This window comes from Chiloscyllium punctatum, chromosome 1 (assembly GCF_047496795.1).
Source record: "Chiloscyllium punctatum isolate Juve2018m chromosome 1, sChiPun1.3, whole genome shotgun sequence".
Taxonomy (NCBI): domain Eukaryota; kingdom Metazoa; phylum Chordata; class Chondrichthyes; order Orectolobiformes; family Hemiscylliidae; genus Chiloscyllium; species Chiloscyllium punctatum.
This window is the reverse complement of record NC_092739.1, coordinates 22,184,164-22,199,087: the sequence shown is the minus strand read 5'-3', so window position 1 is coordinate 22,199,087 and position 14,924 is coordinate 22,184,164. Positions and strand designations below refer to the sequence as shown.

The 14,924-nt window shown below is 39.4% G+C and overlaps 1 protein-coding gene across 2 annotated transcripts in view; it reads left to right on the top strand.

Annotated features, from left to right (window-relative positions):
• The window catches only part of klhl2 (kelch-like family member 2), a 149,762-nt gene that overhangs the window by 34,243 nt on the left and 100,595 nt on the right, over nucleotides 1-14,924 (top strand). For both annotated transcript variants that reach the window (XM_072576380.1, XM_072576288.1), the window contains exons 2-3: nucleotides 2,029-2,154; nucleotides 6,308-6,414. In XM_072576380.1, the coding sequence (XP_072432481.1) occupies nucleotides 2,029-2,154; nucleotides 6,308-6,414 (233 nt within the window). The remainder of the gene's footprint in view (nucleotides 1-2,028; nucleotides 2,155-6,307; nucleotides 6,415-14,924) is intronic.

Sequence of the window (14,924 nt, the reverse complement as noted above, 5' to 3'; positions counted from 1 at the left end):
TATTATAGTGACTGATCATAGTCATGGAGATGTACAGCACAGAAACAGACCTGTCGGTCCAACTTGTCCATGCTGACCAAATATCCCAACCCAATCTAGTCATTCAATCTAATTCATTCTTGAATGCAATGTCCTGTTTAAATCACTAACATCAGTAACTTCATAACATCTTTAATTCGGTATATGTCAGGTACGATGAATGTTAAAGCCTTAAATTAAATTATTGAAAGTCAGTCCTTGGGTGAAGTTGCCCAATTTGTTTCCATTCCCGGTAGGGTAATCCAAACTGTTAAATTTCTGGATGAGGAGGGATGAACTGGTTTCCTTCATTATTACTTCTCCTTACTTTATTACTACCATCACCTTTTGGTTGGTAGTATGGTCAATTTAAAAAGGATCCCTTCCCTTGTGGATACCCTTCTCCCATATCCAAAATAACTTGTGTTTTCAAAGGAGGCAATTTGACTAGGCTTTCTTGAGTTAATGAACAATGAATTTACATGTGGAGTCATTGAATCATACAGCACGGAAACAAACCCTGTGGTCCAAACAGTCCATGTCAAACATGATCCCAAACTAATTTAGTCCCACCTGCCTGCTCCTGGCCCATATCCTTCCAAACCTTTCTATTCATTAGATTAGATTTCCTTACAGTGTGGAAACAGGCCCTTCTGCCCAACAAGTCCATACTGACCCTCCAAAGAGTAACCCACCCAGTTCCATTTCCCTCTGACTAATGCATCTATCACTATGGGCAATTTAGCATGACCAATTCACCTGCACACCTTTGTGACTGTGGGAGGAAACCCACGCAGACACTGGGAGAATGTGCAAACTCCACACAGACAGCCGCCTGAGGCCAGAATCGAACCTAGGACCCTGGTGCTGTGAGGTAGCAGTGCTAACCACTGCGCCATCGTGCCGCCCCATGTGTTCCACCAAATGTCTTTTAAACCTTGCAATTGTACCGTGGATAAGTTCTAAATTATTTGTGAATCATTGTAGGTAGTTGGACGTTGTGGCCGTTGCAGTACAGTTTACCCTGTAGCATCAACATTGAACATTTGACATTTGAGATTCTTTGTTTTGTAGGTTGATTGAAGTTTCTTTATCCTAATTTTTTTCAAAAGATGATTTGTAGAACTCTGTGAAGGACGGTCTCCCTTTTGTTGTCCTGTGAGCTAGCTGGCTTTTACACTCGGTGAGCGATGCTCTTTAATTGCCGTACAGGGGTGACAAGGTAATATTCTTTAACTGTGATCTTCACAGTCTGCTACACAGGGTATTCAGTGCCACTAATCCACTCCTGTAAAATTGCAACTGGCTTTTTAACCCCTCACTTTTTGTGTATTATTTAAAATGGACAAATGAAAGAAATGTGTCTGCAGTTTCTATTGTAAACTGCAGAGGATGGCTTGCTATTGAGCAGTGGTTTGTCAGCTCCTAATTATGTTTTTGAGCTTGCGATCACAGTCCAGCCTGGTTGAAGTTTTGTTGACACCTTTTATGTCTTGCATCCCCATTAGTCCCATAAAGAATTTTTAATAGCTAGCCTCTGAATTTATACTTGTTGTCACTCTATCTCTGTAGCTGTCATCCTCTTTAAAAAGAAACACTTTTTGGAATTGTGGGCTAAAAGTGTCAACAGTTCTTTAGGGTTCTGACTGTTTATCATGATACAAACTATTTCTAGTGACATTGGATAATGTTAACTTGGTCAGACTGTGGCTGTAATTTTGGTGAAATTATATTTTTAGTGGCCTTTTGTAAAGTTAATGCCAGACATTTGGATATGCTGGTTTACTTTGGTATAATCCTTTCTTAGACTTTTAAAAAATATATTTTAAATAATTTTTCATTACAAATTAAACTAAGCTGGACTACAGTTGCCTGATTATAAATGCATATGATTCCAATTTAACTGCTTGACCACCAATTGTTGACTGATTTAATGGGATTAAGGCTAATTGAAATAATTTTATCTGTTACATCTCCTGATTGATATTTAATTCTAATTTTTGTTTACAGGTGCACAAAATTATGCCAACATAAACACCATGATCTAAAGGATGATGTTTCTGAGAAACAATGTCCAGTGACTGTGAATCCTCGCCACATGAAAAATGCTTTTAAAGTTATGAATGAACTGAGAAGGTAGGTCTCTATGTCCATTTTAGCATCACTGGGTTTGCAGCAAACGTTTTAACGACTAACAAAGTCAAAATCACATGGTGCTATAGTAGCACCTCTACCTGTGGACCAGAACCTCTAGGGTTCAAGTCTACTTTCACGTAACCATGAAGGTTGTGTTAGTAACAAGGCCAAATAGGCTGATTATCTGCCTGTAAATCATTCCATTATGTGTATTAGCATGCAATAAGAATAGATTAGTTTTCTGGTCAAACTGATAGCAGAAGATCATGCCAACCATAGTAAGGACCAATCCAGTAAAGGGCCATGCTTGCCAGTGTCCTCTTGGGGCATATTACCCGAAGAGAGTGAGAGAGAGAACAGGAAAGTCATTGCAGTTTTTCGAAAAAATGTTTCTCACTAAAGATCATCTGCCACTATTTTAACAACCCATTGCTAGGTGCACAATAGCAGACCCAGACATGTCTATTTTCAGTTGCTTGTTCTCTTGTTGCTGCCTTGCAGCTCCACCATGACAAATCAGTGATGGTTAGGAAATGACTTTATCTGCCATTTTGTGGTGATATTTGGCATCCTAGCAGTGGCCAAGTAAATAATATTGCTCTGTAATATGATTTTCTTTTTTTTTAGCTACAGGTTAGGAATTGGGTTTCAATTTATTTTTAATTTGTACTGGTTTGCAGCACTTGGATTCACCTTCCTACTGGCCTATTAATAATTGTCATAACTTTTAAAGCACGGAACAAGCTATTCAGCCCCAGAAATATCTAAGCAGTGTTTATGCTGCACGTAAGCCTTCTTTTGCCCTTTTTCATCTATCACCATCAACATCATCTTTTTTTTCTCACATACTTAACAAGCTTCACTTTCAAACTCTATGCTGTTTGGTTATTGCATGATGTAATGTGGATCTGTGTTCCTGCTATTCTGGTAGAATCTTCAAATTTTGATAGCACAGAAGGAACAAAAACAGCAAAAATGCTGGAAAAACTCAGCGGCTCCTGCAGCATTTATGGAGAGAAAGCAGAGTTAAATGTTTTAGGCCAGTATTCTGAAAAAGGGACATTGGACCCGCAATGTTAACTCTGCTTTCTTGACACAAATGTTGCCAGACCTGCTAAGGTTTTTTTTCTGTTCTTGCTTCTGATTTCCAGCTTCCATTGTTCTTTGGCTTTTTGCATAGCACAGAAGGTCATTCATCTCATTGCGTCTGCGTCTGTGCCAGCTCTCTGCAAAAACAACTAAGTAAGTCCTACTTCCCAGTAGCTCTGCAATTTTTTCTTTGTCTCCAAGTGTTTATCTGAAAAAGAACATTTTCCTGAATTTTCTATTGGCGATAGTAATCAACAGTTTTATTAGTTCTGGCCTTATCCATAGGTGAAAACACCTGTCTAGTCTACCAAGCCCCATTGTAATACAGTATAGGTTTATTTTTATTGACATCCTACAGTTTGGAAACAGGTCCATGCTGACCCTCCAAAGCATATCCCACCCAAACCTATTCCCTTTTACTCTACATTTACCCCTGACTAATGCACCTAACCTATACACCCCTGAACACTATTTAGCATGGTCAGTTCACCGAAGCTGCCCAATTTTGGATTGTGGGAGGAAACAGGAGCACCTGGAGGAAACCCACGCAGACAAAGGGAGTATGTGCAAGCTCCACACAGACCGTTGTCTGAGGTGGGTATTGAACTCTGGCGTTGTGAGGCAGCAGTGCTAACCACTGATCCTCCGTGCCAGCCCCATTCCTTTTTCTTGTGTTGCTTTTGCTGCTTTTTAAAATTACTTTACATTTGGGCCCTCTTATTCTTGATCCTTTCCTTTCCTTTCATATGTGGGAAGTGTTTCTTCCTATTAACTCTGTTCAGACCCCCCTCCTGATTTTTGGATACCATTATCAAATCATTGCTCAGCTTTCCCTTTAGGGAAACTATCTCAATTTCTCCAATCTAACCTCCAAACTGAAGCCTGGAATTCACCTTGCGAATTTTTGATGCAATCTCTCTGATGCCTTCACATTTTTCATAACTTGCATCTGGAACTGCACAATATTGCAAACCATTTTATCAATTTTAACAATTGCAGGCCTGTTTTGGAAATGTATGAATCCTCTTCCTGTATTTTGTTGTGGTCCTACTCTGTATTAATTATAAGCCCCAACCTGTGTCATTTGAAAATCTTTAGTCTTTTGTATTCATTCATGGAACAAGGATGTTGCTGCCAAAATGAACATATGTTGCCCTTCAGGAGGATGTGGTGAGCCAGCTTATTGAACTGCTTAATGGAGGTATTCCTAGGTGGTGTTGAACTCCTGAGAGTATTATTGCAATTACACTTATCCAGGCAGATGGAGAGTATTCGATCATAGTTCCTTTTAGATCATGGACAAACTGTAGGAAGTCCGAAGGAGTGACTCGCAGAAGTTGGTCTCTCATCTGCTCTCAACAGCCCCAGTATTTATACGACTGGTTGCTGGTGATAGACACAACACAGGCTCTGTTTCACAATGTCGATGGGGAGTTAATTTATGATACATTTGAATGTCAAGGTGGAGGTGGTTAATCATTCTTCTTTATTAGGTGATCTTTACCTCGCACTTATGTTGCGTGAATGTCACTTGCCACTTAGCAGCCCAAGCCTGAATGTTGTCCAGGTCTTAGCTGTATGTGGGTTTGGACTGATTATTTGCTAATCAGACTGAAGACTGCAGTTGTCAATGAATATCACATTCCTTCCTTTTAATATGAAGAGAAAGTCATTGAAATAGCCAAAGATGATTGGAACTAGAACTCTTCGTGATTTTCCAGAGCAGAGAATATTGACCTTTCACCACATAGCCATTTTCCTTTGTACTGAGCATATCTGCAGTCAGTGGAAAGTTTTCTCCCTCCTCCTTTGATTTCACTTTTTCTAGGGTACCTTGATGCCACACTTTGTCACCTTTTACCTCCGTTTCAATTCTTTATTGATATAAGTAAGGTCAAAATATATCTCCAGAGCAGTATATAACTGACAATACTTATGTGGCTTTTTGTTTTACTGAAACTTTTCAGGCAAATAAAAGCCTGCAATATTTTTAAACCACTAGCATTGGTACCAATTTGTAACGTTTTATTATCTTTTTATTTTGTTGGATTGGAAATTTTATATTGATCAATGTCAGTTACGAGAACAGATAACACCTCTATCTCTTTCAGCATTTTATAATCTTGGGGCCTTCCTTATATATTATGTATAAAATATATATATATATTTGCAGGTATAATTTTACTGGTCATTCGTATAAACTGTTTACTGTTGCTATCACTAGTGAAATGCTCAATGAAGGCCACAATTATTTATAGATTACCATGTACTCGATAGGTTCCTTTTCGTGGATGCTGGACATAGTCTCAGGATAGAAATGATGTAGTCTTGGGCAAGGTTGGCTGAAATTTATTTGATTCTGAGCAAATGAAAATAGAAATAGAGATCTCGTTATTGGGGAAAAAACATGACTTTGTAATGTTTTAATTCCTTTCTTTTTTTTTCCCCACCCATCATGAAAAACAAGAATTCTTTAAAAGTGCATGGTATAGGCAATACTGCTTTCCTTGTTATTTTATTGGACATTCAATAAGATTTGAAAATTGTGTAGTCAAGTCGAGTGTGCTCCACATTGAATTATGTAATGTTATCATTTGGGTTGTAACAGCAAGATTCCTTTGTGATTTGGAAATTCCCTTTTTTGAGATTATGAAGTGGACCTCTCTAATCTGTGTGAAGATTGACTGACTGATTGACAATGAGGCCGACGATCAATCCTTGACATATTTCACAGGGCAGCAAGTGGACAGAGAGAGCAAATTAACTTGCACTCAATATTGAGTCTTCCCTTCAAGAGTGGGAAGAATATGTCATAGTTCATGGTCTGTCACTTTTACAAGTTGACTTAGTAAAACTTTCTCCAGCATGATTGCAATCAGAGGTTATCATAACAGCATTTCTAGAAAACTCCGACAGTTCCCAGCCTCAAGTTTCCCTTACTCTCTGTTAACTTTTTTGAATTTTAGGAAGCAGAGCGGTGATGTTAGTGGTTAGTAAAAGGATATTGCGTTAGATTTGGTACTGAATATTTTCTTCAATTAAACTTCACTCTGTTCTCTTACAGTCAGAACCTTTTATGTGATGTGACACTTGTAGCTGAAGATACTGAAATTTCAGCACACAGAGTTGTTTTGGCAGCTTGCAGTCCATACTTCCACGCAATGTTTACAGGTATTGTATAACCAGTAGTTACGTATATCTGTAGTTAGTAAAATGATTGGTCAGAAGTGTGGTGCTGCGGATTGGAAATTTTGGCCTCTGCCACACATGGCTACCAGAGTGTACCCAAGATATCCTGTCTTGGTAAACTTTCAACTTCATTGTTGGGAAAATTCTGGGATGGGATTTAAAGCAACCTCAAAAAGGGAGGGAAAATTGGAAGATGATTCGGTATAACAGCTGTGTTGCATCGTCTTGGTAGCAGCAAATATGGCTGTTTGAACTTGTCCGTAATGCCCTTGGAAATCAGTTCTCATTGAATGTGCTTTGCAATGTGAGCAATTCCTAAAAGGAACTCTTAGTGTTTTGATTACCTTCACCTATTCCAGAAGTAAACACTGCTAAGGTGAATGATACACAACACACATTCAACACATTTCTGTTACACAATACGTAACAGAATATAGAAAGCCAACACAAGCAAATGATGAGACTGTTAAATTGGTTATTATTGCTGGCTTCTATGTTTGCCAGTTGAAAGATTGGGTCCTGAGTTGAAGTTTTAAATTGTTTTACTTTTTAATATCGCTCCTGTTTTTAGGTGTCCTGTGAGTTGCGATCTTTTGTTTACTCAACTTTTAACAAGGAATGGCCTGTACCCTAAAAAAGTCACCTGCTGTTTGTTTGTAGTACTGCAACTGAAGAATTATTGAATACTCCTTTGCGGGAAAGTTGCTTTGTTTTCGAGGATATAATTTAGTGGTAGTTGCAGAAAGCATTGCTGCCTGTATGCGGTGTTTGCTGACTTGTACCCTTGGGCTATATTCCATCAAAGAAGTTGGAAAAATTGTGCTCCTGGTTAGTGTATTTGGGAAGTTTTCATTGGCGTACTGCTACATTTCATTGTAGATCTCAAGAACCTAAATTGGCCACAAAATTGAACCTAAACTGGCCACAAAATTGTACCTAAGAGTACATTTCACGACACATTTCCAGCCTTTTTGCTGGGAAGATCTCAAAATGGAATTTTAAGGCTCCCTCAAAGGGAGGAAAAAGTAGAAGACCGGTGAGTGAAGTGGCTATGTTGCATGTTTGACAGCTGGCTCTGAAGCAACAAGAGTCACCATTTGATCTTGCTTTAGATGTCCTTCAGAATCAATTCTGTTATGTGCTTCAGCACATGAATATTTGAGAGTGGGAGCCCTCAATGGTTTGACTTCCTTCCCCCATTCTGGGGGTGCCAGCTGCTGGTAAGGTGAAGCTGGACACAGCGTGCTTGCAGTTGCACATATACACCAAAACGAATATGTTATCACCTGAAGCTACACTATATTTGAAATACAACACTGAGCTATTATTTATTGCATGCTGAGTATTTGATCTCAGTGCTCTTGCAGGAGGAAATGCAGAGTAAGGAATGAATGTTTATTCACAACGGACAAAGAAAAGTTGAAAAGAGAGTTGCCTTTAGTTTCTCTGGCATGTGGTCAGTTTTCAGTTTTCACAGTTGATTTATGAGAAGATCTGCAGTAAGGGAAAGGGAGAAAATAAAACTAAATCAATTTCCACTGAAATTTAATTTAATATTTGTAACCAATTTGTTACTGGTTGTTGGGACTCTGTGTACCTCTGCACAAAATAAATGTATTGAATATATGTAATTTAGTTTATAAATTTAGCTTTGAATAATTTTATTTTGTTAATAAAACCCATATTACTGTTGTAGTATAATGTAACAATATATGGGCAATATATTAATTACTTCCCAGTGTGGCTGAATCATTTGAAATTTTATTCTGTGCTCACTTAATTCATTTTGTCAATGATTATTGTAAAGTTGATCGAAGTCTATTCGGTGCCATTTATTATTATGAATACTTATCAGGTTAAATCAGTCTGTCATTTAACTTTTTTTTTGACACACAGGATTTGGTTTATGCAATACAAGTGTTTGAAATTGTGTTTATCTTTAAACAATCAATTGTTTTTGCATGTCTCTTTTAGAAGATAAGTCATGTTGGCAGGTATTCTTAATTAGGCACAGAATTCAGTAAAGGTGATGATAACACCAAGCAGTCACTTCAGTGCGAAAACATGACTGTTTAGCTATATCAGCATTATCTTGTATTTTGTGCTATTTTAAAGCTATTCTGGTGCTGTTTTGTCATTAGATATACAAAAAAAAACAGATGTTTCATTGTTTGTTTAGGTTACAAGAGGGAAGGTAAACCAGGTGGTGTCCAATATTAGACGATGCTCCTGTTAAGATGGGAGGAATTGGAGGTTGATCCAGCAACAAGAACAGTTTATGTATTTTTACAGTATTATTAGCATAATAAAACATCCAAGACACTTTACAGGAACATCACCAAACACATTGTGAGACCAAGAGTTGAAAAGGGTGGAGCAGGAAAGTTGATGTTTCAGGCATTAGCCCTTCATCACCCTGAGACCAAGCCACATGAGGAAATACATTAGGATAGATGATAGAGGTCAGTCTTAAGGAATCTTTTAAAGGAGGAAGCTAAAGTAGAGAGGAAAATAGATGTAGGGAGAATGTTGGGCTATAATGACTGAAAGAATGCTCTTTCGTTGTTAGTCGATGAATATCAGGGGTTCACGAGGTATGAATTAGTTGTGCCCTGGTATTTTGGGCTCTGAGTCTTTAGGAGATCGCAGAAATAGGGATGGTAACACCATGGAAGGGTTTGTGAACCAAGTCAAGTTGTCATTTGATCAGCAGCCATTATTGTTCATTGTAATTTGGTAATAGGGGACTGTGACTTTTTGCAAGTGAGGAAATGGGGACCAAAGTTTGAATGGATTCAAGTTTGAGGATAGAATGTGGGAGACCAGCCAGGAGTACTTTGGAATCCTCAATGCTAGAGATAATGAAGGCCGCATGGAAACGGACCCTTTGGTACAACTTGTTTGCTCCAACCAGACATCCCAATCTGACCTAGTCCCATTTGCCAACGTTTGGCCCTTATCCCTCTGAACCCTTCCTATTCCTATAGCCATCCAGATACCCTTTAAATGTTATAATTGAACCAGGTTCCTCCACCTTTTGCAGCTCATTCCATACATGCACCACCCTCTGCTTGAAAATGTTGTCCCTCAAGTCCATCTTGAATCTTTTCCCTCTCACCTTAAACCTATGCCCGCTAGATTTGGACTCTCCCATCTTGAGAAAAAGACCTTGACCTTCTCCATGTCTCTAATGATTTTATAAACCTCTGTAAGGGAGCCCCTCAGCCTCCAAAGCCGCAGCCTATTCATGAATTGAGTTTTAACAGCACATGAGTTGGGACAGGTGGTCAGACAGTGTTACAGTGGTGGAAATAGGCACACTGAGCGATGCATGAGTATCAGGCCAGAAGATTACCTTAGGGTTAAATATGACACCAAGGTGAAAGATGAATTGAAATAATCTTAGTTGTCAGGGATTGAATTGGTAGTTAGGAAACAAAGTTAGAAGCAGCTTAAAACACTGACTTCCTAATATTTAATTGATGGAAATTTCTGCATATAAAAGACTAGCTATTAGACAGTTTGATAAAGCCACAGACCAACCTTCCCTCTAAGTTGCTGCTCTAGATGATTGACTTGCCTTTGGGGATCGCAGCATTGACTTCTGTTTCCAGAAGGTACTGCCATATATGGATCTTTGAGGTCTGCACAGAAAGAATAAAATGAGAGGGAACACTGCTGCTGATGTGTCAAGAAAGACAAGGAGGGATAGTTTTAACCTTCCTCCAGATCAAACCGCATGTTGTTTATGGCTACTGCAGACCTGGTTAAATGGATTCAAGCATGGAATTCTGGGAAAGTAGAGCATAGATTTGGGTGGTGACAATACTTTGAAGGACACTAGATGAAATGGGAGTGTAGTTTGCAGGTATGATATTTATTTTGGAGCTGCTGATGACAGCAAGTATAAAAGAGGAGGAGGAGCATCTGAAGGCAGAGAACCAACTCGTTGTAGTACTCAAACATGGGGATTAGGAGAGGATGTTGGGTGATGAGTAGTTGAGGGGGGATAGGATTGAAGGAACTGGAGGTAGGTCTTGTGATAATGAGTTCAGACAGAGAGGGCAAAAGAGGAGATAGGAGAGAAACTAGAGCAAGTTGAGAATGGGAGTGTTAGAGTATTTTGATTGTGGGTTAGCGGAACATGATTGGTCTCTACCTCAATGACAAATAGATCCATGAATTCCTTGCAGTTTGTGGGGCAGAGACCGAGAAGTATATTGAGAAGAGTCAAGGTTTTTTTTAACCTCCAGGTGAGGATAAGCATAATCTCAAAACATATTTTAATTAGAACTGTTTCCTAGAAGTTAAATAGGTCTGTTTTGCAATTTTGATTTGAGATTCAGTTGCAGTTCTGGATGTTGTGTGTAGAAAGGTGCTAATAGTTATGTGTGGGAGATCGTGAAATGTGTGCTTTCAAAATGCTGTTACCGTTTCTGCACAATGGAAATTTGAAAAGGGAAAAGCAATTCTGCTGTATTGCAGTGGTCAGCCCAGAATGTTAGAGCTTTGTCCCATTCGAGCTGGGAAAACCAGAGAGAGACCACTAGTTTGTGTGGTTTTAGACAGGACGTGGCTGTGAAAGCTGGTGGAAAGATTCCAGGATGCTCTCTAACTATCCTCCCATTATCACCTTATTGGAAATTTAGAAGAGTAGAATCCCAGTTATAAGAACTCCATGAATATATCTGAGCCTGTTTAGATCGTGTTTGCACTGATCAGTCTCTTCAGAAATCAACCAAGATCAATCAACCATGTGCCTGTGATGCTGTGCATCATTGAAACTGCTTTAATGAATTGGTCAGTTATATTTCTTGGAATTTATCCTGTAATTGTCTCTTTGAGATTGTGTGGTAGCTGTAATCAAAAAAGAATTAAACCATAGACATTTACTAAACTGCCTTGAGTTTTCCTCTGCTAAAGTTAGAGTACATTGTTCTTTCTTTGAGCTAGAAAAATGGTATCTGATATCTTACTCTAAAAGTCTGCTTAGGAACTAGTGTGGCAGTTTTGGGAGTGACTGAATTTTTTAAAATTTCCCCTGTGTTGCAAATACAGGAACAGGGAGGCTGATTTGATCTGGCTTGGACTGACCAACATGCTGTATTGTCGCCATCTTGTAATTAGTGTGTTTTCATTCCCACCCAGAGTTGCTATATAGTATCAGAATGGACAAACCTAACTGATTTCTCAGTTTTCTAATCCAGGATTGTGAAACTGAATTGCAGATCCCTACTATTCACTCCTCTGAAATGAATAAACTCCCAACAAATTGGTGTTAAACTAAGGATTCTCTGTTTGAGTGTCTCAGTTCTTCACTGCATAAAAATTGAAATGTCACCAGATCATTTTCTGATAGACCAGGAATCAAGCTATTTTGAATCTGGTGATACGTAATAAAGCAGGTTTAACAAATGATCCTGACTAATGGATCCCTGAGAAGATAGTGACCATAATATGTTAGAATTTGGCATTCATTTTGAGACTGAGTAGCTTGGGTCAGAAACAACTACATTTCAGTAAAACAGATTGCTGCTGCTGCTACTGCTGCTGCTGCTACTGCGAGAACTGCATGTGAGACAGAGAACCCTAGCTTTTAGCTGTAACAGAGAGCTTTTGTATCAAGACACTAACTGTAGGAAGCCAAAGCTAAAGAATCTTGGTTCTGTGGGAGCTTGACCCCACCCATTCATGCTGCTTCTATTTTTCAACATTTATATCTTTTTTTTTATTGGCTTTGATCACACTGCTCATTTATCTCTATCTCAACCTTCCTTCATCGAAAAGAAAACTAGGACAAAATGAAACTCTTAAAGTTAATTCAAAGTCACAACTTGCAGCATCAGCTGAAGAATAAATAAGCTGCTTCTCTTCAGGTGAGTAGTCTCCTATGACAGGGAACTGTGAAGAGAGCTTTTCTGGCTTCTGCAGACTTGCTGGTCTCTGTTCTGCCCTGACTAGCTTCTCTCTCTCATTCACAGCTCAAGCTGCTCAGTTACCTGACAACCACTCACCTTGTTTTAGGCAGGTGGAGGACCTTTTTATTAGGGGCTTTTGTTGAAACAATCATCAATTGTAAACAACCCCTTGGTTCTAGCTCTTTTGCACATTGCTGGAACCCATAACTCTACAAACAAGATTTTAAAAATAGGTATCAAATTCATTGCTTTCAAAACATGCTGCCATCCTTGTAAATCCCTGGTTTTAAAAGTTCCTTCTCATTTCACTCCACCCTTATTAAGATAACACAAATAAAGAAGCAAAGAATGAGAATAAATGAGTTGCTAATGTGGTTGGCAATCAGTGACTAGTGTGTTGCTGGAAAAGCACAGCAGGTCAGGCAGCATCTGAGCAGCAGGAGAATCGATGTTACAGGCAAAAGCCCCTTTATCAGGAATTATTCCTGAATGAGGATTTTTGCCCGAAACATCGATTCTCCTGCTCCTCGGATGCTGCCTGACCTGTGCTTTTCCAGCACCACTATATCGACTCCAATCTCCAGCATCTGCAGTCCTCACTTTTGCCTAATCAGTGGCTAGTGGGTGTACCTCAGGGATCAGTGTTGGGACTGCAGTTACTCTCAATTTACACAGATGATTGAGTTGGGGGCCACATGTAGTGCCAAAGTTTGTGGATGACACTAAGATGAGGGATAGGGCAAAGTTGCAGAGGACTGCGAAACTTTGCAGAGGGACATAAATACTTTGAGTGGGCAAAGGTCTGACAGCTGGAGTACAATGTTAATACATGTGAAGTCATTCATTTTGGTAGGAATAACAGTAAAAAGGACTATTGGTTGATTGGTTAAAAAAAAAATTACAGCATGCTGCTGAGCAGAGGGATTTGGGTGTCCATGTGCATGAATTACAGCAGTTTGGTCTGCAGATGCAGCAGGTAATTTAAAACTCATTTTGCTTTTTTTAAGCAGGGAGGATATGTTGCAGCTGTATAGCGTACTGGTGAGGCCACACCTGGAGTACTGCATGCAGATTTTGTCTCCATACTTGAGAAATGATGTTCTGGGACTGGGAGGGGGTGGCATGGTGGCTCAGTGGTTAGCACTGCTGCCTTGCAGCACCAGGGACCTGGATTTGATTCCAGCCTCTGGCGATTGTCTGTATGGAGTTTGCACATTCTCCCTGTGTCTGCATGGGTTTCCTCCGGGTGCTCTGGTTTCCTCCCACAGTCCAAAGATGTGAATTGGCCATGCTAAATTGTCCATCGTGTTAGGTGCATTAGTCAGAGGGAAATGGTCTAGGCTGGTTGATCTTTAGAGGGTCGGTGTGGACTTGTTGGGCCGAAGGGCTTGTTTCCACACTGTAGGAAATCTAATCTCCGCTAAAAGAAGGTTGATTCTGGAGTGGAGAGGGTTGGTTTACAAGGAGAGACTGAGCAGACTGGGATTATATTCATTTCAATTTAGAGGAATGAGGAGGAATCTTATCTATTTCCTTCATAATTTTATATGTTTTTATAAGTTAGATGTTTCCACTGGTGGACAAAACTAGGACAAGAGTGCATAGCCTCAAAATTAGGGGCAAGCAGATTTAGAACTGAATTGAGAAAAAATGTCTTCACCCAGAGGGTTGTGAATCACTGGACTTCCCTGCCCAGTGAAGTATTTGAGGCTTCCTCAGTAAATCTTTTTAAAGCTAAAAGATTTTTTTTGACCAGTAAATGATTTAGGGGTTCTGGAGAGAGGGCGGTTAAGTGGAGCTGAGACCGTGAAAAGATCAATGATGATCTTATTGAATGGTAGAGCAGGCTCGAAGGGCCAGGTGGTCTACCCCTGCTCCGAGTTCTTGTGTTCCTATGTTCTAAAAAGAAAGAGTCTTTATAAGAGTGAATTGGAATGGACTGGAATGAAAATTAGCAGCAAAAGTGGTGGAGGAACAGCGATGAACATTTTAAGAACATAGTTTGTGGCTCACAACAAAAACTTACCCCAGTGAGAAATGGGATAAGCCAACAACGGTTAACCAGAGAAGTTAAGGATAGTGTGAAACTGTACGTTTTTTTCATTCAATGTGGCAAAGACTGTGTTGTGCCAAAGGATTTAGGGAGGTTTAAAAGTTAACAAGAACAAAATGACCAAACAAACGATAATGGGAGAATATAAACTTTGAGGATAAACCTACAAATAATGTCACAATAGACCACAAAAGCTTTTTAAAAATATTTGGAGGTTCTTATGCATGAAACACAAAAACAACCTCTTGACTTTAGATGCTGGAGATAGGGAAGAAAATGGACTGATGGCCTTAATGTCAAAGGGTAGAGAGTAGAAAAATAGGAAGGTTTTGCTAAATCTATACAAGACATTGCCTGCAGTAGACCATGGCAGACTATGCCTGGAATACTGTGACCCATTTTGGTCCCAAAGAAGGCGTTTGGTATGCTTTCCTTTATTGGTCAGAGTACTGAGTACAGGAGTTGGGAGGTCAAGTTGCTGCTGTACAGGATATTGGTTAGGCACTGTTGGAATATTGTGT